Source organism: Budorcas taxicolor, chromosome 21, assembly GCF_023091745.1.
Source record: "Budorcas taxicolor isolate Tak-1 chromosome 21, Takin1.1, whole genome shotgun sequence".
Taxonomy (NCBI): domain Eukaryota; kingdom Metazoa; phylum Chordata; class Mammalia; order Artiodactyla; family Bovidae; genus Budorcas; species Budorcas taxicolor.
Genome location: NC_068930.1, coordinates 68,569,184 through 68,590,283, shown reverse-complemented (window position 1 = coordinate 68,590,283; position 21,100 = coordinate 68,569,184). Strand labels below are relative to the sequence as shown.

Genomic DNA, 21,100 nt, shown 5'->3' with positions numbered 1-21,100 from the left:
AGAGCATGTTGGATCAGCAGTCATGGTGCACAGGCTTAGTCACCCTGAGGCGTGTGGGATCTCCCCAGACCAGCGATCGAACATGTGCCCCCTGTGTGGGCAGGCAGATTCTTAACCACTGGACTACTAGGGAAAGTCCTAAACTGAGTTCTTGAGAGTTATCTAATCTGATGAAAGCTGACACACCATATGCAAACTATAGTTTTATTTGCAAGTGACCCAGGTGAGAAAAAAAAAAATCTGGATATGACACAATATAGTGTGAATCATATCTAATTTTAAATATTTTAATTTATATACTTTCACGATTATAGGTTCAATAAGAAATTCACTTTTCAGATTTTATTTCATTATAGAATATATTTGATAAGGATACATACAAACAGAATCATCTTTAATACATATTGTTTACTGGTGCCTGGCACTTCCGCAGCAGGCTGGAGATGTAATAAAAAATGCTTCCCAATGTTCAGCTTCACCAGCCACTCTAAACAACCAGTGCTATAGAGTCGACGGTTCAATTTGTGTACTTGCCTAGAACAAGTAAAAATCTTAATAGTCGCCTTTAAGTCTGTTTATTACTCTTCTATTTTAAAATCTGAGATACATTCCCCAATGTAAACAATAGATTTCAATCTGTCACACAATCGAAATGGATAAGGCCTTCTTGACAACGTAAGCCACCTATTGCGTTACCCATCGGAGCGCAGTCTTAGTTCATAGTGTAACAGGCTGTCCACGCACAGAAGACAGGAAGAGAAGCTGCCTTCAGAACCTGGTGGAGCCTTCCAGACTTCTCCCGGCCACGGGTGTATGGTACGCTAGAGAGAGACCTTTGTGACTTGGTCTACTTGGTCTTAAAATACAAATATACAATGTCCATAAGCATTAAAATAGTAAAGCCTAGCCTGACGTATTTATTATGAATTGCTAAAGTCCTATACAATACCATATCATGCCAATTAATATACAGAGGGAGGTGGCCAACTGTCTCCACCACTCACCTGGGCCTGTGAATGGGGGACAGAGGGGATGAGACTGGTGTAGCGTTAAGCGGCTGACTGCATGTGGTTAGGCAGACAGTCCAGGGACTCCGAAAGGCCTGGCTGGGTACCCTGCTGCAATAGTTAAGTTAATCTGAGGCAGAATTTGCTTGACACGAGAAGAACCCAACCCCTTTTCTTACCAGTCTCCCAGAGGGACGACTGAACGAAACCTTAGAAAATGTCAACCAAATAAAGTCTTATTTGCATTTCCTGATTCAGTTGTGCAGATCAGTTATCCATTCTCTTCTCCATTGATTTATCCTTTTAGGACCAATTAATCAACAGTGATCACGATTCAGTACCTCGTTATCATAAATATGTGACTCAGCAAGCTCAATGGCGAGACACTAAAGCCTATATACAATCTTTGAAGAAGGCATTCTGTGACTGTTTTTGAAGAGTTCATAGAAAAGTTACGAAGGATACGCCAGTCACTTCTCAGTGTCACTGTAATGTAAACCGTGGCATCTTTTTTATATTAAATGTTTCATATATTGTACAACGAAAGAGAGACCTGAACGGCTGACCCGCTGTGACGCTCACCGATCCGCTAAGCTAAGGGAACCGGTAAAGGGCGTGGTTTTCCTGAGGTTTGTGAGGACGTTGCAAACAAAGCAGGAATCACAGTGACCGAGCGAGAGGCGAGTCTGTGCCCCCGGCCGCTCTGTGCCCCCGGTGCTTGCCGGGGCTACACCACCCGCCACTGCATGATGCTCGTGTCTTTGCCGCCGGTGGAGACGAGGTGGCTGTCGTCGCAGAGGAAGTCGACGTTGGTGACGTGACTGCTGTGCCCACTGTACACGTGGCTGGGAGCCTGGGAGGAAAGACATGGAGGGCAGTGAATGCTAAGCCCGGGAGGAGGGTCAGAAGTGCCGGAGCACCCGTACATCGAGAGGCCGGTCTTGGGGGGCGGGGACGGGCGTGGGCAAGGAGAAGTTCAGCCCCAGAGGCTGCTGCGCCAGGCACCCCAAAGGAGCGGGAACTGGTTGCAGGGGTGGAGGGTGGAGGGGAGGGGTCTCCCGGAAGGAAAGGTCAGGTCTGGGGAGGACGAGGAGGAGCGGTCCAGGCACTGGCTCAGCTCAGCAGGGTTAGAGTAGAGGGAGCCGTGGTGGAGGGCAGAGGGGTGAGGCCCAGGAAGTGCAGAGAGGGAGGAGCCAGAACTGCGCTGGGGACAGGCTTCTCTGCGGAGGGCAGTTGGCTGATGTCACCGCTGCCTGGTTTGTGCCTGGTGCTGTCACCCTCGATGCCTTTCTATTCAACTACCAGCTGCCCCGTGTCGGGGAGTACACCCTGTCGGGGGCAATCTGAGAAGCAGACTCTACCCGGAACTGTGAGCAGGGGTAGGAGAACAGGTGCACTTTGCCAAAGTCGTCGCCGGTCGACAGGAGTTTTTTCTCGTGGGCCCGAGAGGCGGCGTTGATGTCGGTTCCATCCGAGCCTTCTGGCCACACTCCTAAAAGAAAGACCCCAGACAGAGCACTGGAAACACGAGGGCCACACTGCGTGGGGACTGGCCACCGAACTCCCATGAGGACAGAAACGTCCCGGATTTAGAAACCAGGTCCAAGGGACACTTTGTCTTGGCTCCCAGCCTCGGTGATCATTTCCCTGCAGGCCACCCCTGGAAATCCCCATGGCAAAGCCTGTTCTGCTGAACGAGGGCTGCAGTAATAGTCCTCCTGGGCTTCCACCTCTCTGGGGCCCCTTCTTGATGCCACAGCAGAAAGTGGGACAGAATCCCTGGTTCTGGACGCAGGGCCTTTCCTTTATCCCCAAAGCATCTGATGGGAAGCTGACTAGTCCTTAGCCTGCAGTTTCATAACTTTTCTTTTGGGGGCAACTCTTTACATATGAGAGTCTCTCCAAATGACTTTTAACTTCTGAGACTGCCTGTGCCTTTCAGGTGTTCCTTGGTGTCAGCCCTTCACGGCTGCTGCCTGCCTGGTGGCACTGGGCAGGTGGGGGGTCATCTGGGGTCTCCTGATCATGGCTCCAGAAAACCCTATTAGTCCCAATAACTTTGGATATGAGAGAGTAGCACACACATGGCTTTCTCAACAGGAAGTCTGGAGTAAACCCAGGGCATTCTAACATTTAACACCAAAAGATGGTGAAACGCCAGCTATAAGGGAACTTGTGGAATTCTGACCGACTTACTGACTTATGGTCCTACATAAAGAATCTCTAGGTACTGCCTTTTCCTTTTAATTCTACTAAACGGTGGCAATTTGTTTTAGATCATTTATGAATATATTCCTAATTTAAACTTTGAAGGTGGTAAATAAATTAGTTTAAGGGTCAAAAAAACACAATCACTCTAATAAGTGACAAATAAACTGATTGGGTGCCATCTGGTTCATTGGGCTTCCCAGGTGGGGCTGGTGGTAAAGAGCCTGCCTGCCAGTGCAGGAGACATAAGAACTGTAGGCTGGATCCCTGGCTTGGGAAGATCCTCTGGAGAAGGGCATGGTAACCCACTCCAGTATTCTTTCCTGGAGAATCCCCACGGACAGAAGAGTCTGGCGGGCTACAGTCCATGGTGTCACAGAGAGTCAGACATGACTGAACAGACTGAGCACGCAGGTACATCTGGCTCATTGATCTCATAAGTCTGACACAACCTCGTATACGAGGATTCTACAGAATTCTCTCAGGACCCATTGTGTGCAAGAGAAAAAGGCTCTGGTTCTTCTTGCCTGGCCATAGCTGGACAAGCCTGGCCCTTCCCCAGGGCGGCAGGGAGCGTGTCCTGAGTCCCGTGGGGTCCACGCAGCAGCAGAGCAGTGTGAAGCCAACCAAGAAATTCCTTCACTATTGGAAAGTCATTCTCAAAGGAGACACATTTTACGTTGGAACAGAACGAAAGGTGCAGAAACCTTACCGAAGACGTGGAACCCCAGCGTGCAGGTGTACGTGGCCCACTCGATGTCTCTCGTGGTCTCCACACTCACGACTTGCTTACAGGCAGAAGGAACCCCTGGAAGGGCAGACGCAGGTCTGGTGACATCTGGGCCAAAGCCCCCCTCCTCCCCGGGCAAGGCTGGGCCCCCAGAGCCAGGCCCCATCGGCTATAGAGCCCTCTGGGAGAGGGACACCGTCCACCTCCCAGTCCCCTGGGGACCGTGCTCACAGCCTAAGCCCCAAGGCCTCGGAGGGGACCCGTCTTTCATTTCTTCCATTTCAGCTCGTCTCCTTCTCTGGGTCTGTTCCCCTGTCTGGCTTCTTTGATCACCTCTGGTTCTGAGACCTCTGTCTGCTCACTGTCCCCCTGGACACAACTCTGCCCCCTTCTGTCAGGCTCCCCAGCCTTCTCCCAACACAGGCTTGGGGACAGGCATATGCCTGTGCACACACATGCGTGCACGCACACACACAATCCTTTCAGCTCCAAGTTATGAAAGCTGATGGAAACTGGTCATAACAAGCACCTGAGACCTCACAGGTGATTCGTGTGTTCCTCAACTAAACTCTCGCTGGAGGAGTTGATCAGTGAGACCATGCTCATACTATGACCAACTCTCATAGACCATATCTGAGAAGATTCTAGACCCACAGCCTGTCCCTGGAAACCATCCCCCACTTCTGCCCTGCATCGGGCAGGGCCGCCTGCTCTGCCCAAGGGAGACCCCTTTCCTCCTCTCTCTAAACACGGGGGTGCCCACCTCCCCACCCACTGGTTCTTGATGTCTGTGCCCTGGTATCGGAGCCGACATGTCCTTGTCTCCGGAACAGGAAGAGCTGGAACATGCGGTGGGCCACCTGGGACCCCTGTGCTCAGCACATGGCAGGTGCCTGATGGATGGCAGGGGCACCAGTGCACGGCATGCAGCCTGCACCGCCCATCACTCGCATGTGGCCTGGGCCTGCCCAGGCTCTGGCTTGGCCGGGAGAGGCGGTGGGGAGAAGGAGCAGGGGCCCCGGGGGCTGCTGTCCACTCAGCAGGGCAAACCTCATGGTGTCAGCTGGGAAGGGTGATGCCTTCACAGGGCTCTCGCCCTCTCGCTGGCACAGCTCTGACCCCTCTTTCTGCCTCTCCCTGCAGGGCCGGGCCTTCCCTCTTTGGGGCCCGACCCCCAAGTATCTCAGTGCCAAGCAGAGGGTTGTCCAGCCTGTCTCCTCTGCTGAGCAGAGGAGGATTTGAGGCCGAGAAACGCGGGCAGGCGGTGGGTCTCTGCAGGAGGCCCCATTTGGAGTCAGAGTGGAGCTCCAGGAGGTATGCGCCCAGGCCAGGCCTGGGGAGCCACTCACAGTAGAGGATTTCGTAATCTCCGGAATTCGACACGAGGAACTGTGAGTTGACAGACCAGTCCAGGTGGGTGATGAAGCTGGAATGACCCTGGGAGAGGGAAAACTGGGTGAGCCTCACTTGCCTCACAGATTCCCACCCACGCTGACCGGACGTGTCGAATGACCGCAGAGACCCCCAAGGAGTGACCTGCGTGCTCACCGAGCACTTGCCAACACGCGTGTACTTCCTCCCGTTGTCACTGACTCCATATATGTAGATGCAGTTGTCGTGGGAGCCTATGGCTAAGAAATTCCCATCTGCAAGGAAAGGCAAGGTTACGCTTCATTCGTTAAGAATAACTGTTTTTGCAATGGCAAAGGATAATGCTAATGGCCATCACAGATGTAGAAAAAATAGCCACGAATTATTTCAGAGAGACAATATTGCTTTTGAATGAACCCGATACCCCTGGTGATGGTAATTCAGTCTTAGCCAAGTATTTCCCAGGACTGAAATCGCTTTTTCCGAGAGTGTCCACAGAGCTGAATGTCCTGCGGATCACAGAGGAAGAGTGCTTCCTGAAGCACAGGCATAAATGCTGAGGCTTAGAAACAACGTCCTACCTGGTTGTTTAGTCACTCAGTTGTGTCTGACTCTTTGCGACCCCATGGACTGTAGCCTGCCAGGCTCCTCTGTCCATGAGATTTCTCAGGCACGAACTCTGGAGTGGGTTGCCATTTCCTTCTCCAGGGGATCTTCATGGACCAGGGATCAAACCCGCATCTCCTGCATTGCAGGCAAATTCTTTATCAGTGAGCCACCTGGGAAGCCGCTTACGGCACCCATTCGCCATAAGCATTTCCAGCACACATGTTGTCAGAAAGACTCAGGAACCAACCTGAAGTGGCCAATAATGGATAAATTGTTTCACCTATCATAACCATCACAGATTGAAACATACCAAAAACACTTAAGTTCATAATGACACTGAAGCTACCGCCATTAACAACTGATCATTGTTAAAGCGAACAGAGAACAAACTCATTATCCTGAAACTGCTAAATAAAGTGAAAGAAACCAAGCGTCTATCTTGACTTCCTATGTGAACTCTGCCATATATCTCAGTCATGCTAACAAAATAGTATACTGTTTAGGTAACAAAGAGGTATCAACATTACGGATGAAGAGAAGTCACTCTTCATAGATGTATTATATCTGACAAATGAAGAAAGGCTAAAATAGGAAAACCAATCATCAGCCTCTGTTTAGGGATCGAGTGTTGTGCAGCGATGGCCCTAAAAGCACAGAAAGCGAGATGAGCAGGCTCCTGAGTCTCGGGTAGGAGGAAGAGACCGGATGCACTGAGCTGGAAGAGGGTCTGGATTCCAACTGACTTTACAGGAAATACGGGGACAGATGGACGTGTGGGGACGGGGGGACGTGTGAGGGCAGACAGAGGTGTGAGGACAGAGGGCTGTGTGAAGCACAGAGATGCACTCAGCGAAACCCAGGGTGTGGAAATTGCTCCGGGAAAAACGAGCTTCTTCAACACATAAACCACAAGTGAGGATGGCGTGTGTGTCAGAGAGAGAGACAGAGAGACAGAGAGAGACAGAGAGAGAGTCAGAGAGAGGAGGAGGGAGGGAGCACATATGGATTAAAAAGACATAAGTACAAAAGGGGCTTCCCCGGTGGCTCAGACAGTAAAGAATCCGCCTGAAATGCAGGAGACCCGGGCTCGATCCCTGGGCCGGGAAGATCCCCTGGAGGAGGGCATGGCAACCCACTCCAGTGTTCTTGCCTACAGAATCCCATGGACAGAGGAGCCTGGTGGGCTACAGTCCTTGGGGTCACAAAGAGTCGGATACAACTGAGTGACTAACATGAGTACAAAATGGACATATGATGACTTCCCTGAGGTCCAGTGGTTGGGACTCTGCTTTCACTGCCAAGGACCTGGGTTCATTATCTGGCTAGGGAGCTAAGACCCCCTGAGCTGCTTGGCATCGCCAAAAAAAAAAAAAGCCCAGCCAAAATTGACATATGATCAATGTTCTCAGCATTACTGATAACAGCCAGAACACAGAAACAATTCCATGTTCTCTGTTAAGTGGACAAAGCAAACACGCTACACGCTAAAACGGGATACTATCTAGACGTCAAAAGGGGATCAACTACTGATACATATACAGTAACATGAACAATCTCACAAACATGATTCTAAGTAAAAGAAGCCAGATGCAATGGGCTACGTGCTGTAGGACTCCACTGATAGGAAATGCCCAGAAAAGGCAATTTATAGACACAGAACAGCAAATCCATGGTTGCCTAGAGCTGGGACTGGGAGTGGAGATGAGCTACTAATGGGCAGGAAAGGACCTTTTGGGGGTGATGGAAAGGTTCTAAAACTGGATGGTGGTGATGGCTACACTGCTCTACAGATTTGCTAAGAATCACCGATTGTACATTCATAAACGGTAAACTACTGTATGTAAATTATACCTTAATAAAGTTGTTAAAAGTTCTCATCTTTTTTGGTTTCTCTCTCTCCATATAAAGATATACATACATATATATATATATATATTTGACTCCACCAGGCGTCTTGTGGGATCTCACTCCTCTGACCAGGCACAGGGAGCACAGGGTCCTGACCACTTCCCCACCAGGGAAGTCTCCAGATCCCTCTATATGTTAACAGGAACAGAGGAAAGGATAAGACCTCTGGGACCGGGCTTCAAACAACATGGGAGGGGCCAGTGGGTGGAGCTATGGGTGAATAAAGGGCTAAACGCTGAAGCTGGGGAATAGGTACCTGGAACTCACTACGCTCTTCTAGTTTTGTCCATGCTTGAAAATTTTCCACAACAGAGTTAAAACCAAAAAACAAAACACCCAGGCAACCTGTTCCAAAAGCATCTGTCAAGAAGGCCTGAGTGGGGATGTCCCTGGCGGTCCAGTGGTTGCCAGTCTGCCTGCCAATGTGGGGACCTGGGTTCGATCCCTGGTCAGGGAACTAAGATCCCACACACCATGGGGGTAACTAAGCCTGTGCACCGTCACTAGAGAGAAGTCTGTGTGCCTCAGTGAAAGATCCTGATTACCGCAGCTGGACCTGATGCAGACAAATAAATAAATACTAAAAAAAAACCACGGGTGCACGAGAAGCTGTTATAAATGTTAACACAGGTTCTTCTTGACATGCAGAAACAGATAAAACCACACAAGCACAGTGCTCCAAAGGAGGGAGGGGGAGAGCCCCCAGGTGTCACAATTACATACAGATGCACTGTCAATTTCACTCTGGAGGGGGCTTGTGAATGTTTTTCTTTAGAGACATCTATGCAGGGCTTTATCTCTTGGAGTTTTACAGTGAACGGTCCGTATTCTAACCTGGTGAGTAACGCATCACGGACAGCTGTTCATTTCCATCCGTATGGACGGTGACCAGGTCTTTCGTTTCTGTGTCAAACACAAACCACCTGTGTAAACATGAGGAAAAGTACAAATCAGTTGCTTAGTGAGAATGTGAAGTCAGACTATGACAGTCACAGCCAGGCTATTAAAAACGATTAAGAGCTTAAAAATGCTCTGTATTTGCTTAACAAGAATGCTTATTCCCAGCTTCCGTGTAAAGAACATTTCCTGCATGTGAACATTTCTGAAAGAAAGCAGCAGCTGACTGGCTATCGTGGGAAAGAATTTAGCTACTGACGTCATGGCAGGGCTGCTCAATGTTAGAGTTTTTTCATTTACATATGAAAGCAGAGAAAACCCTGGGCAGGGAAGATGGACCAGCATCTAACCCTGGGCCTGTGGCCAGAGCAAGAGGCAAGGGGGCCACTGTATGAGCTTACCGAGAGATCTGGCCCGGGGCAGGCAGAAAGGGTCCAGCAGGCTGGGGCCAGGACAACCTCAGGGCTGACGCAAGCAGAGCTGACGCAAGCAGAGCTGGGTCAGCCTCTGACCTGCGAAGCTGGTGTGCAACCAGCAGGTGAAAGAAATGACTCAGAGGATGGCAGCAGGGTGAGTAGAGGATTGGTCTTTGAATTAAGTTTCTCTGGGCTCAGTTTCCTGAACTGTAAGGTAAGGGCCCAGAATGGCTTTGCAGGCTCAGGATCTAACCAGTCAAATTATAACTGGACTTGGAAGTGCTCCGAATCCTCTAATTAGGACACGGTGCTTGGTCAGGATGTGAAACGGTGCAGATTGAACTCTCCTGCCTATACGTTCTCAGGTGGCGGCAGGAGTGTTTTCAGGGGTGAAAAGGAACAAGGACACCCTGCTGCTGCCGTTGCAAACTTTGATGCCATCCATTCATTAGCGAGCCCACCGAGCCAGTGTCGCTATCCACTCCGGCCCCTAATCAGCACCACTCAATAGGGCTGGGTGGCCTCTGACACCTAGATTTGGCTTCTCAGCTTTGCTTCTTTGTGACTTTCTGTGTTACTGTTAGTCGCTCAGTCGTGTTCGACTGTGCAACACCATTAACTGTAGCCCTACAGGCTCCTGTCTGTGGGATTTTCCAGGCAAGAATATGGGAGTGGGTTGCTATTTTCTTCTCCACATTTATCTTTAATGTGCTATTTAACCTGAACACAGGTCAGAATATAAGCAACAGAGACTGTAGGGACTAGCTACGCCTCTAAACACCGTGTTAAGCTTCCCCATTGAGAGCTAAGCACAGGACCAGGACTAGAGGTGGGGGAAACATGAACGGAGGGGAGGGATGCGGAGATGCGTGTCCATCCCTCTTCCACCCACAGGACGCTGTCTGTGATTTTGACCGTCTGGCCTCGTTCCATGCTCTGTCCTGCCACAGAGTCAGCATGCAGCTGATGACGATAACTGGCTGGCGGCCATTCATCAGAGCCTGCTTGAGTCAGAAGCTTCAGTGGTCTCTAAGAGAGGTCAGAGGAGTGTGCATGTGCATGTGTGTGCATGTATGTGTGCGTGTGTGTGCATGTATGTGGGCATGCACACGTGTGTGGCTTTGCAGAATTCATGAAGAATTCTGTTGGATAGGTGCTCAACTCTCAAAATGTTGCCACCTGTGACTGAAGAGTGGCAACTCTTTCTTTATACACATGCTACAGTCCTAACAACATAATCTAAGTGGTATGCTCGCTTCTGAAGCATGTACAATGTACGCTGTACAAGATTATGCAAGTTACAAGTATACAATACAGTGATTCACAATTTGTAAAGCTTATACCCCATTTATCATTATTATAAGATATCGACTATGCTCCCCGTGCTGTATAACACATCCCTGTAGCGACTTTATACTGAACAGTTCCTACTCTTACTCCCTAAGCCCTGGGTGCCCCCTGCCCACTTTCCAGTCCACGAGGGGCACACTCTTTGGGGAGCAGGAAGCACTAACAGTATGTGAATCAAGCTACAGTAAGTGTAGACAGCATCACAGACAATATAGAAGCACCATCAACCTTATAAAACAATGACAATAATAACCACCAAAGCTGCCTGCCAGGCAACCCCAGGAGCCGCTTCGTATTCTATCTCCCTTAATCATACGTGTTTGGCAAGGCACATATACTGCCACCATTCACAGAGGAAGAAACAGAGAGGTCACGTAACTGGCTCAAAGACACACTGCAGTAGGTGGTGAAGCTGGGATCCAGGCACAGATCTGCCGCCCGGCCTATCGGAGGCACTCGGCAAGTGAGGGTTAGCTGAGTCAAACACGAGGCTCAGGGACTGGGCAGTTTTTAAAATTTTGAAAGGCAGCAGGAAAAAGCATCGTAAAACCCTCAATGTTTTGACACCAAGGAGCCCCACAACCGTCTGCGCGTGGGGGTGGGGCCTCCTCCGGGAGATGGGACCACAGCCAATTTTAGGTTTTCCCAAGGTCCGAAAAGGGAAGGACCACTGTCTCAGGTTTCACTTCCGAGTTCTGACGTTAATTCCTAGGCAGTCATTAGATGCTGAGCGAGGCAGCCAAGGGCTACCCTGACTGGTCGTTGGGGAAACACAGACAACAAGCCTCTTTCCCGTGAACTCTGAAAGCACACGCCACATCGACACGCACTTACCTCCCAGTCAGTGTTCCGACTGCAACCACAGACCCTGAAGGATGAAAACCAGAAGACTGAGCTGGATCCTAAAATGTTGTAAAGGAAGTATAAATTGATGGCCAGACACAGCGCGATTACATAAACAGACACACAAGCACAGCTCTAATCCCTAGGGCTACGTGGCCCCATTAAAAAAAAAAACCTCTTTTTTTTTTCTTCAGAGAGGAAAATGCTTCCCTACTTTAACGGAGGTCATGTCTCAAAAATAATACAATTTTATCTTTTTATAACTTTTCTTTCTGTCTTAAGTTTTTTAAAAAAAATTTTTGACTGCGTCTCGTGCCAAGAGGTATCTCAGTTCCCTGACCAGGGATTGAACCCACGTCCTTCGCAGTGGAAGCGTGGAGTCCCACGCACTGGACTACCAGGAAAGTCTCTCTCATTCTATCTTCAAAGTAGAAAGTGAAAGTCGCTCAGTCATGTCTGCCTCTTTGCGACTCCATGGACTATATAGTCCATGAAATTCTCCAGGCCAGAATACTGGAGTGGGTAGCCTTTCCCCTCTCCAGGGGATCTTCCCAACCCGGGGATTGAACCCAGGTCTCCTGCACTGCAGATGAATTCTTTACCAGCTAAGCCACCAGGGAAGCCCAAGAACACTGGAATGGGTAGTCTATCCCTTCTCCGGTGGATCTTCCCGACCCGAACTAGGGAATCGAACTGGGGTCTCCTGCAGTGCAGGCGGTTTCTTTACCAACTGAGCTGTGAGGGAAGTCCATTCTATCTTATACCCTTTCATATCTACAGTAATCAGATGACAGATCAACAAGACAGGCTCTTCCTCCAAGTCTTGGAAGTCCCTTTGGTTGAGCCCCCATGCTGAATGGGAAGCTTTGCTCCATCTGTCTGGAAATATGACCCCTGCACCCAAGGCCAGCACCGGATGAGCACCTCCCAGCGGGTGCAGGGCACCTGGCAACCCTCAAGGGCTCTCGAGATGAGCGAGGCACATGCCAGACTTGGCGCCAGGGAGACACGCGCGGGTTCATTACTAACAAGGTGGAGCAAGGCTGACGGGAAAGATAAAGCACAACGGAGAGGGAGCGCTAGGTGACGTCAGACGGGGAGCTGGGCTGCGGCATCCTGGCGCTGCGGGCCCTTGACTCGGGCCTTCTGATACAGGAAGAAGTGCCACTGGTGAAGGCGGACGTAGACACACCAGCATTTATTTGGATGGGGTCTTAGGGGGACAAGAATACGATCAAGGACACAGAAGCAACACAGTTTGGAGCAGAGTGCTGGAGAAGACTTGAGAGCCCCTTCGACTGCAAGGAGATCAAACCAGTCACTCTTAAAGGAAATTAGTGCTGAGTAGTCATTGGAAGGACTGATGGTAAAGCTGAGGCTCCAATCCTTTGGCCACCTGATGGGAAGAGCCGACTCATTGGTAAAGACCCTGATGCTGCGTGAGATTGAGGGCAGGAGGAGAAGAGGGTGACAGAGGATGAGATAATTGGATGGCACCACTGACTCTACGGACATGAATTTGAGCAAACTCCGGGAGATAGCGAAGGACAGGGAAGCCTGGCAAGGTGCAGTACACGGGGTCGCAGAGACCTGAACAACAATAATAAGGGAGAGTCACTGGTGTTTCAATGCAGGACCTACAGGGTAGGGAATGGGAAACGATATGGATGATGCTAGTAAAGTGGGCTGCATGGCCAGGTCAAGCTCCGTGATCACCAGGAAAGACACAGTGAGACGGACTCTTTCCTTTCACTGAAAAGAGTGATGTGATTGAATCTGTGTTTTAGGTGACTTGGTAGGAGTACTCAGGATGAACTGAAATGAAAAGAGATTAATCACAGGAAGACCAAGAAAGCAGTAACCCTGGATGTGGAAATGGAGGCACTGAGATGCCACCGGATAAACTGGAAAAAAAAAGAGAGAGACAGGAAGGAAACTGCAGGGACCGATTATATTGTGTGCTAAGTCACTTCAGTCATGTCCAACTTCTTGTGACCTCCATGGACTACAGCTGCCCAGGCTCCTCTGTCTATGGGATTCTCCAGGCAAGAATACTCCAGTGGGTTGCCAATCCCTTCTCCAGGGGATCTTCCTGACCCAGGGATTGAACCCACATCTCTTATATCTCCTGCACTGCAGGTGGGGTTCTTTACCACTAGCATCACCTGGGAAGCCGGATTACATTCCTGCCATGCTTTTCCGAAGTGGGGGCGGTGATGAAGCTCGGGGCCTCCACAGACAGAAATCACGTGCACTGGAGGCTTTACTGTGCAGCTCATTTGAGGCTCGTGATGTTTTGAGAGGAAGATACTTGAGTGCGTCTGCCCAGTCACACGGCCAGTGAGTGAAGGAGCTAGGGCTTAAGATCTTCTTGGTGTTCGGTTTAGCACCCATGCTGTGATGCCAGGCTGGGTGGGTTGACAGTCTGGTGCTGGAGTAGCTGGCAAGGCTCTCAGCCAGGTTGCCATGTGGACCGAGGCTGCAGGGAAGGTCACTCTCCCGGACCACTGTTGTGGATTCCCGGTTGCCAGCTGTGCACCAACCCCTCTGGTGCCGGAGTCACCTCCCCACGGCCCATCATCCCAGTGTTCAACATCCCCAGTGACTAGTCACCTCCATTCACTTGCAGATTTCCTCCAAAAGCGAAGGGCTGAAACATGGACCCAGCACACGAAGTGCCGGCCACTCCACGGGTGTCGAGAGGACTCGTGGCGGGGTCTGCAGAGGGGCTGCCCCTCACCCAGGCTGTCATGTGTCATGAATGGTGCAAGCAACACGGGAGGTGCTTTGAATCACTACAGATGCAGCAGAAGACACTGGCGTCGGATGTGAACCGAGCGGGGTGTAAACACTGATCTTGCCAAGCCATCTGACTTCTCTGAGCGCCAATCTCCTAATCACTAAAATCAAGGTTAAAAACTTCACCTTGCAAGGCTGCTGTCAGGATGAGCAGTAACACATTGCAAGGCTCAGTATGCAAACAGTGCTCAATAAATGCCAACACTGCTGCCTGGCACCTAGGGAGAGGATCCTTCAGCACTCTGATGTACGATCGGAGTTTCTTTTGCAAACTCAGAGACGTGCTGACTTTAAACTTGACCTGTACCATCAAACTCAAAGTGCAGAGATAAACTGGATGCTGTTAGAACAGCGAATCCATTCCCATCAAAGAGGTGTTCTGTAAATAGAATACAGGCTCCTAACAAGGGTTCCTCAGCTTTTCAGCCAGAAGAGACTACACTCAGGAATCCCAACAACCAATCACAAAGGCGTACGTGCTGTCTGAAAAAGCACTGGTAAACTTCAGAAATACGTGAATGAGACCCCTTGAGGTGGTGTTTAAAGCAATGCGATTTGAAGGCGATAAATTAAGTGACACCTTCTTTGGGACAAATTTATATCACCATTAATCTCATGCAAAAAAAAAATAAACCAATGTGTTGCAGATGAATTTTTATAAGCAAGATGGACTAGGACATGCAGGCCTACCTCTATAACTTTGTCCCAGATGGGCCGGTGGTCAACAGCGTCCCACAGGGTGGCGTGCCTGTCGTGCCCACAGGTCAAGAACTGAGGTTTGGAGGCATGGATGGCCAGGCCCCAGAGCTCATCAGTGTGACCCTGCAAAGAACCGAGACAGACGGACGCCCCTGAAACATCACCACCTGCACGCGGGGGCCCCACAGAGCACCACGGCTCACCGTAGGCTCTGGAACTGTTCCTGTCCACTTCTCTTCCTCCCACTGAAGCTGAGGAAGGGGATGTTAATATAAAACACAGGAAGAATCTCCTCTTTGTAATGCTGTCTTATGAAAGTGAAGGTGTTAGTTGCTCCTTTGTATCCGACTCTCTGTGACCCCGTGAACTGTACAGCCTGCCAGGCTCCTCTGTCCATGGGATTCTCCAGGCAAGAATACTGGAGTGGGTTACCATTCCCTTCCCCGAGGGATCCTCCCAACCCAGGGATTGAACCTGGGTCTCCTGCATTGCAGGCAGATTCTTGGCCATCTGAGCCACCAGGGAGGCCCTGTCTTATATTCTACAACATGAAGATGTTTGATGCCTACCTGAGTGATGGGTGTGAAGTCCCCTGACAGCGTCCCCTGCAGAACAAAGTTTCTGGTCGTGCCTATCAATATCACATCGCCTTTTCCTTCGGCCACTGTCCGTATGGGGCCAAACTGTTCTGGAATCTGCATGGAAAAGATTTCAGGTGTCATTTAATTACTAGTTCAAGACATATGTTTACTTATCATGATAACAGCTCCTATCATAATGACACACACACACACGTAACAAGGAGACAAAGTACTTGAGTGAATGATCCAAACCCCAGATCTTATGTTTAAACTCCAAACATTTTATATACCTTAAAAGAATGAGCAAGAGTAAGGTTGTAAAAAAAAAAAAAAAAAAGGAACAGCTGGGTGTTCTGTGGTGACTTAGATGGGTGGGATGGGGATGGAGGGGTGGCAGGGAGGTCCAAGAGGAAGGGGCCGTATGTATAGGTGAAGCTGACTCACTCTGTTATACAGCAGAAAATAACACAATGCTGTAAAGAATTATACTCCAACTGGAAAAAAAAAACCTACAATGAGGCACTTTTTTTCTGGACAAAATAAAAAAATAAAAAAGACTACTGGGTACTTTACTCTTTACTTGTTATGACTTCTGATAGCAGAAACAGGTAAAATTTAAGGAGTAAGGAATATGTAACATGCTGTAATAAGAGTTCTTAAAAATTTATTGTAACTTGCAATGGTAAATCCTTTGGCAATTTTATTTAGTTTTGAAATCCACTGCTCATGCTGGTACACATGTGATTAAGTGTTAATAAAAACGATTTCAAAATACATCATTCAAGGACAATTTGCTATGATAAAATAAGCAGAGTTTCTTGTACTTTTTCAAAAGAACAAAAATCACAGCCTGGGTCGACTCCAGGCACTGTGGTTCTGGGATGGTAAAGAGTGGCCTGTTCTCATACAAACTTTTTACAAGTGGGTTAGCATAGATCTGAGAAAAGATGATAACAATCCATGCTGATAAAGAATTATAAATACTTAAAAATGGTGAGTATCTTCCATAATACTGGATGAGGCTTTGGATTATTTCTTAGGATTCCAATGCTACTTAGGTTCAAAAAAATGCTGGTCAAATATTATTATAAAAAATGCTACCACAATTGAAGTCTCTATGAAAAGAAAGTGATTTCCAAAACTCACTTCCTTCTTTATGAAGAGCAGTAATCAGCAAAACAAAATTCTCACACTGTCAGAGCAAGTGTGATGATGTCATTGTGCTGTGGGCATCTGAATTAGAAAGCTATGGTTTTTCCAGTAGTCATGTGCGGATGTGAGAGTTGGACCATGAGAAAGGCTGAGAGCCGAAGAAATGATGCTTTTGAACTGTGGTGCTGGAGGAGACTCTTGAGAGTCCCTTGGACTGCAAGGAGAGCCAACCAGTCCATCCTAGAGGAAGTCAACCCTGGATATCCACTGAAAGACTGATGCTCAAGCTCCAATACTTTGGCCACCTGATACCAAGAGCTGACTCACTAGAAAAGACTCTGATGCTGGAAAGATTGAGGGCAGGAGGAGAAGGGTGTGACGGAGGATAACATGGTTGGATGGCATCATCAACTCAGTGGACATGAATTTGAGCAAACTCCGGGAGATCGTGAAGGACAGAGGAGCCTGCATGCTGCAGTCCATGGGGTTGCAAAGAGTTGGACACAACTTAGCAATTAAGCAACAATAAACTTCTACAAGGTGACCACACTGTGCTAGAGGGGAAGGCCCTCAACCTTCAGACTGACGCCAACCTCGATTTCTGTCTGCTCATAATTTCCCAGGGCCTGGGAAAGAAAATTCAGCGTGTAGAAGGAATATTGAATTTCTTGCCTCTGCCTCCTATTAGAGTCCAGGGTTGCTAATTAGGTAATAAGGAGGTGAAAGACATGCCAAAAGAAGTCAGATCTCTAGAGACAGTGTTGGTGTTCAGTCACGTTCAAAGCAGATACTCAGAAAATTAGTTCCAAGTGATGATGTCTCCAAAGCAACATGCTGGCAATTACAGGGAAAAGACAATAAATATTTTAAGGATTAATCAAAATGTGGATAATACTCCCTTATAAGATTGGTTCTATGATAATACTCTAGACGTGAAATGTGACCACCTCACATTTTATAAATCGAATTCCATTTTAGTAAACTGCCTTCATGATTTTATATGTTACCCCATTTAGTAAAAGTTTATCAGAACAGTTTTCAAAATGGTAAGCAAAAGATTTCGAACTCATAAGGAAACTGGTTGACATCACAGTTTAAGGTTTAAAACGAGTGTCGGCAGTGTGACGTGCTGTCTCACCTCGGTTTTATGAAGCTTCTGGTAATTTCCATCCCAAGAAATGAGCTTGCGGTCCTTCCCTCCTCCTGACACAAGCGTGCCATCCCTTAACATACAAAGTGCAAAAATACCGCCCTCGTGGGCTCCTTGAACCGCGTAGCTTATTCGATTCGTACCTAAACACAACGAGAAAACCACACTTAGTTGTCCAAGGGCTTAGGACGTTGTCCAAGGGCTCACCTCTGCCCATCTCATTTTTTTGTTTTAAAATGAGATATTATCAGTTAGAACATCAATGCAGTGTGACTCTATAAAGGATTCAGTTTCTACATGTTCTCAGAGCACTAGACAAACATGAGACAAACGTGGAGAGAGGAATGGCTACCCACTCCAGTGTTCCTGCCTGGAGAATTCCACGGACAGAGGAGCCTGGTGGGCTACAGTCCACGGGGCTGCAAAGAGTCAGACACGACTAGGCGGCTAACACAGACAGACATGAACTGGGTTACTTTCTAATCAAAGAACTCAGGGCGAGGTGGAGGGGAGGATGAACTGGGAGCCTGGAGTCAGCAGACGTAAACGATCACATATTGGATGGATACAGTTCTACTGTAGAGGGGCAGGGAACCGGATTCAATATCCGCTCACAAACCATGACGGAAAAGAATATGAAAAAGAATACACAGGGCTTCCCCGGTGGCTCAGTGGTAAAGAATTCGATAAAGAATTCGCCTGTCAATGCAGGGGACACGGGTTTGATCCCTGGTCCTGGAAGATCCCACGTGCGTCAGAGCAACGAAGCCTGTGCACCCACAACCACTGAAGCCCGGGTGCCTAGACCCTGTGCTCCGCAACAAGAGAAGCGACCGGAGCACAGAAACAGTAGCTCCCGCTCGCCCCAGCTAGAGAATGAAGACTCAGCACGGCCAGAAAAATAATAAAAAGAGGACATATATATACACACATACATATGTACAACTGAATCTCCTTGCCATATAGCAGAACTTAACAGCATTGTAAACCAACCATACTTCATTAGAATAAATTAAGAAATAATAAAGGAAAACATGCCAAGATGAAGCATATAGTGTGCTGGGTGTCCCTGGACAAGTGGCCTGACTGCTCTGCCTCAGTTTCCTCCTTTGTGTCATGGGGCTGCTGCTTTTCCACGGCACCGCATTCAGGGTGCAATGAACCCGTGTGTGTACAGAGCCCGTGGCGTTCAGAGTAGCAGCGGTACTACCAAGGTCACCGTGTTAACCCGACATTACCCCGGGTGCTCTGCTTCTGCCTTCACCCCACAACCCAAACACTGAGGCCCTGGAGTACAGAGATGGTGCATTTGCTCTATTTTCCTGGCATGTGATAACACTCATAACGCGACTCAACGTGTTTTTGAGTAAGGAGTCCTTCCTATCACACTATTTGCCCACTGATGCCCACCTGACTCATCTGTATGCCCAGTGCCCGGCACATGGCTTCGGAATCACAGTCAACACTCAGTCAAGGTCTGCCAAGTGCTGTGTGGACCAGAGGGGTTAAACGCTGTAGAGCTAAATAGTCTTCAATGATTTCATCATTACGAGCTGTTATCAGAGCTCCCCATAAAGTGATTAATTCCATTACAACGTCCTGGGCTTAAAGAACCTTTTAAAACAACAGAAGCCAATAGCTTACTAGTCTCACTTTTCTCTGTCCTAGTTTTTTTGATTCCAAGTCACACACACACGTATGTAGGTACCTATGTCCCTTGGAATCAAATAGTAAACTTGGAAATGATATTAACGGACAATGCTTATGGGATTTGGCTTCTTAGAACATTACCCACAAGAGTCTGCTTGAGGGGCATTGCTTGTTACCTTTTCCCCATACCAGGATGTTGCCACTTGAATCTCCGGTGATAGTGTCACCGTTCTCAGAAAAAGTCACACAGAGGACGAACTTTGGCTTTTCTTGCTTCTGCAGAATGTTTAAAAAAGAACATATACATATATATAAAATAAAGACATCCTTCTGTTTGTTTTAATAACATCGAGACTCACAGGCACCCCAAGCTGGATGGTGTCAGCTGTCGCCACCACGCTGTGTGCCCTTCCTTCTCATCCACCATGACGTAAGTTATGCCCTGAGATTATCTGGTCTAAAATATCTGGTACTTACACGGCTGCAGGCAGTTAGAGCAGGGGAGGCTGCTGGAGTGGCTAAGGGGCTGTGTTGCCATGATTACAATCCGGCCCCGGGATAAAGCAGTCCTCCAACTCAGCCTCTGGGCCCGTAGGGCATCAGGTGCCATGTCGGTGCTCTCATGAGGCCTCAGATGCTGGGCTAAACAGCACCAAGGTTGCCATCACCCTCGGCAGACTTGCACTGCAGTCTCCTGGTCACCTTCTTCGTTGCTCTTTGCAATCAGCAGACCACAGTGAGGGCCGTAGCCCTCGGGCACCCTTTCCTGGCTCTTCTCCCTGTATTGGTCCTTCCTTATCAGCATCACCAATGTTATCCATGAGGGGCTCCCCAACTCTATCAGGGATCTCCAGGAATAGTCTTTATCATGACACCCCCACTTTGCCAATTAAATTCTAAGGCTGTGATGCCTCAGAGCTTCCTTAAATGCCAGGGGATCACAAGCACCACTGGTGAAAAATAAAATGAGATGCAATTTCACCTTACCTCAAATAATCCTTGCTTCTTAATAAGGGAGCTTCCTTCTAGCGTCCAGAAGTAGAGGTGGGACTTTCCACAGGTTACGATTATATTGGTGTCAGTGGGGTGGAAATCCGCGGCAAATACAGCTTCGTTCGAACACTTTGCACAAAACAGGAGAATCAGATGTCTCAGATCTCTTGAGACACTTAAGGAAATAAATAAAATCTGAACCACAAATAAGTGACTCATCAGGGTGAGCACCAGGCCTCTTGATACTTTCCCCCCTGAATTCATCTTCTCTAGACACCCCTCCCTGTCTGTTTCCCCCACTGAGCCCTGCGGACAGGACCACAGAGTCTCCTGCACGGGGACTCTTGGGACCTGGCATGGAGCAGGCACACAGCCGTGCTCTGGCTGAAGGAGAGGCTGGGACTTAAGAAGTGCAAGTCTCATCCCTATCGAGTGATGGGAAGGGCCCCGGAACCTGGGTTACATTCAGTTCCACCACTCCGGGCCCGCTTTGGTTGCCCTGTTTGCCTGGTTCTGATCCCCAGGACTCTGCTGGTGGCTTGGTGACCGAGCTTGGCGTCCAGAAGGGGAGCTGGTTTTTTGGCTATCACTTTACCACCTTCATCCTGTTATCGGTTTTCATGACTTGCACCCTGTTCCCATGAATCTGACCCTGACTGCTCCTTCTCCTTGATAATTCAGTTACACATTCCTAAACCTAGACTATAACTTGCTCTGATCACTTTCAACCTAAAGAC

The 21,100-nt window shown here is 48.7% G+C and overlaps 1 protein-coding gene across 3 annotated transcripts in view; it reads right to left on the bottom strand.

The window, feature by feature from the left end:
• Positions 1-424: 424 nt before the first annotated feature.
• EML1 (EMAP like 1) overlaps positions 425-21,100 on the bottom strand; it is a 194,128-nt gene continuing 173,452 nt past the window's right edge. For all 3 annotated transcript variants that reach the window (XM_052660085.1, XM_052660084.1, XM_052660086.1), the window contains 12 exons: positions 20,358-20,492; positions 19,547-19,646; positions 17,709-17,863; positions 15,407-15,532; positions 14,829-14,960; positions 11,331-11,398; positions 8,668-8,756; positions 5,494-5,591; positions 5,295-5,382; positions 3,928-4,023; positions 2,369-2,499; positions 425-1,860 (listed from right to left, as the gene is read on the bottom strand). In XM_052660085.1, coding sequence (XP_052516045.1) covers positions 1,735-1,860; positions 2,369-2,499; positions 3,928-4,023; positions 5,295-5,382; positions 5,494-5,591; positions 8,668-8,756; positions 11,331-11,398; positions 14,829-14,960; positions 15,407-15,532; positions 17,709-17,863; positions 19,547-19,646; positions 20,358-20,492 — 1,344 coding nt within the window. In that variant the 3' untranslated portion in view covers positions 425-1,734. The remainder of the gene's footprint in view (positions 1,861-2,368; positions 2,500-3,927; positions 4,024-5,294; positions 5,383-5,493; positions 5,592-8,667; positions 8,757-11,330; positions 11,399-14,828; positions 14,961-15,406; positions 15,533-17,708; positions 17,864-19,546; positions 19,647-20,357; positions 20,493-21,100) is intronic.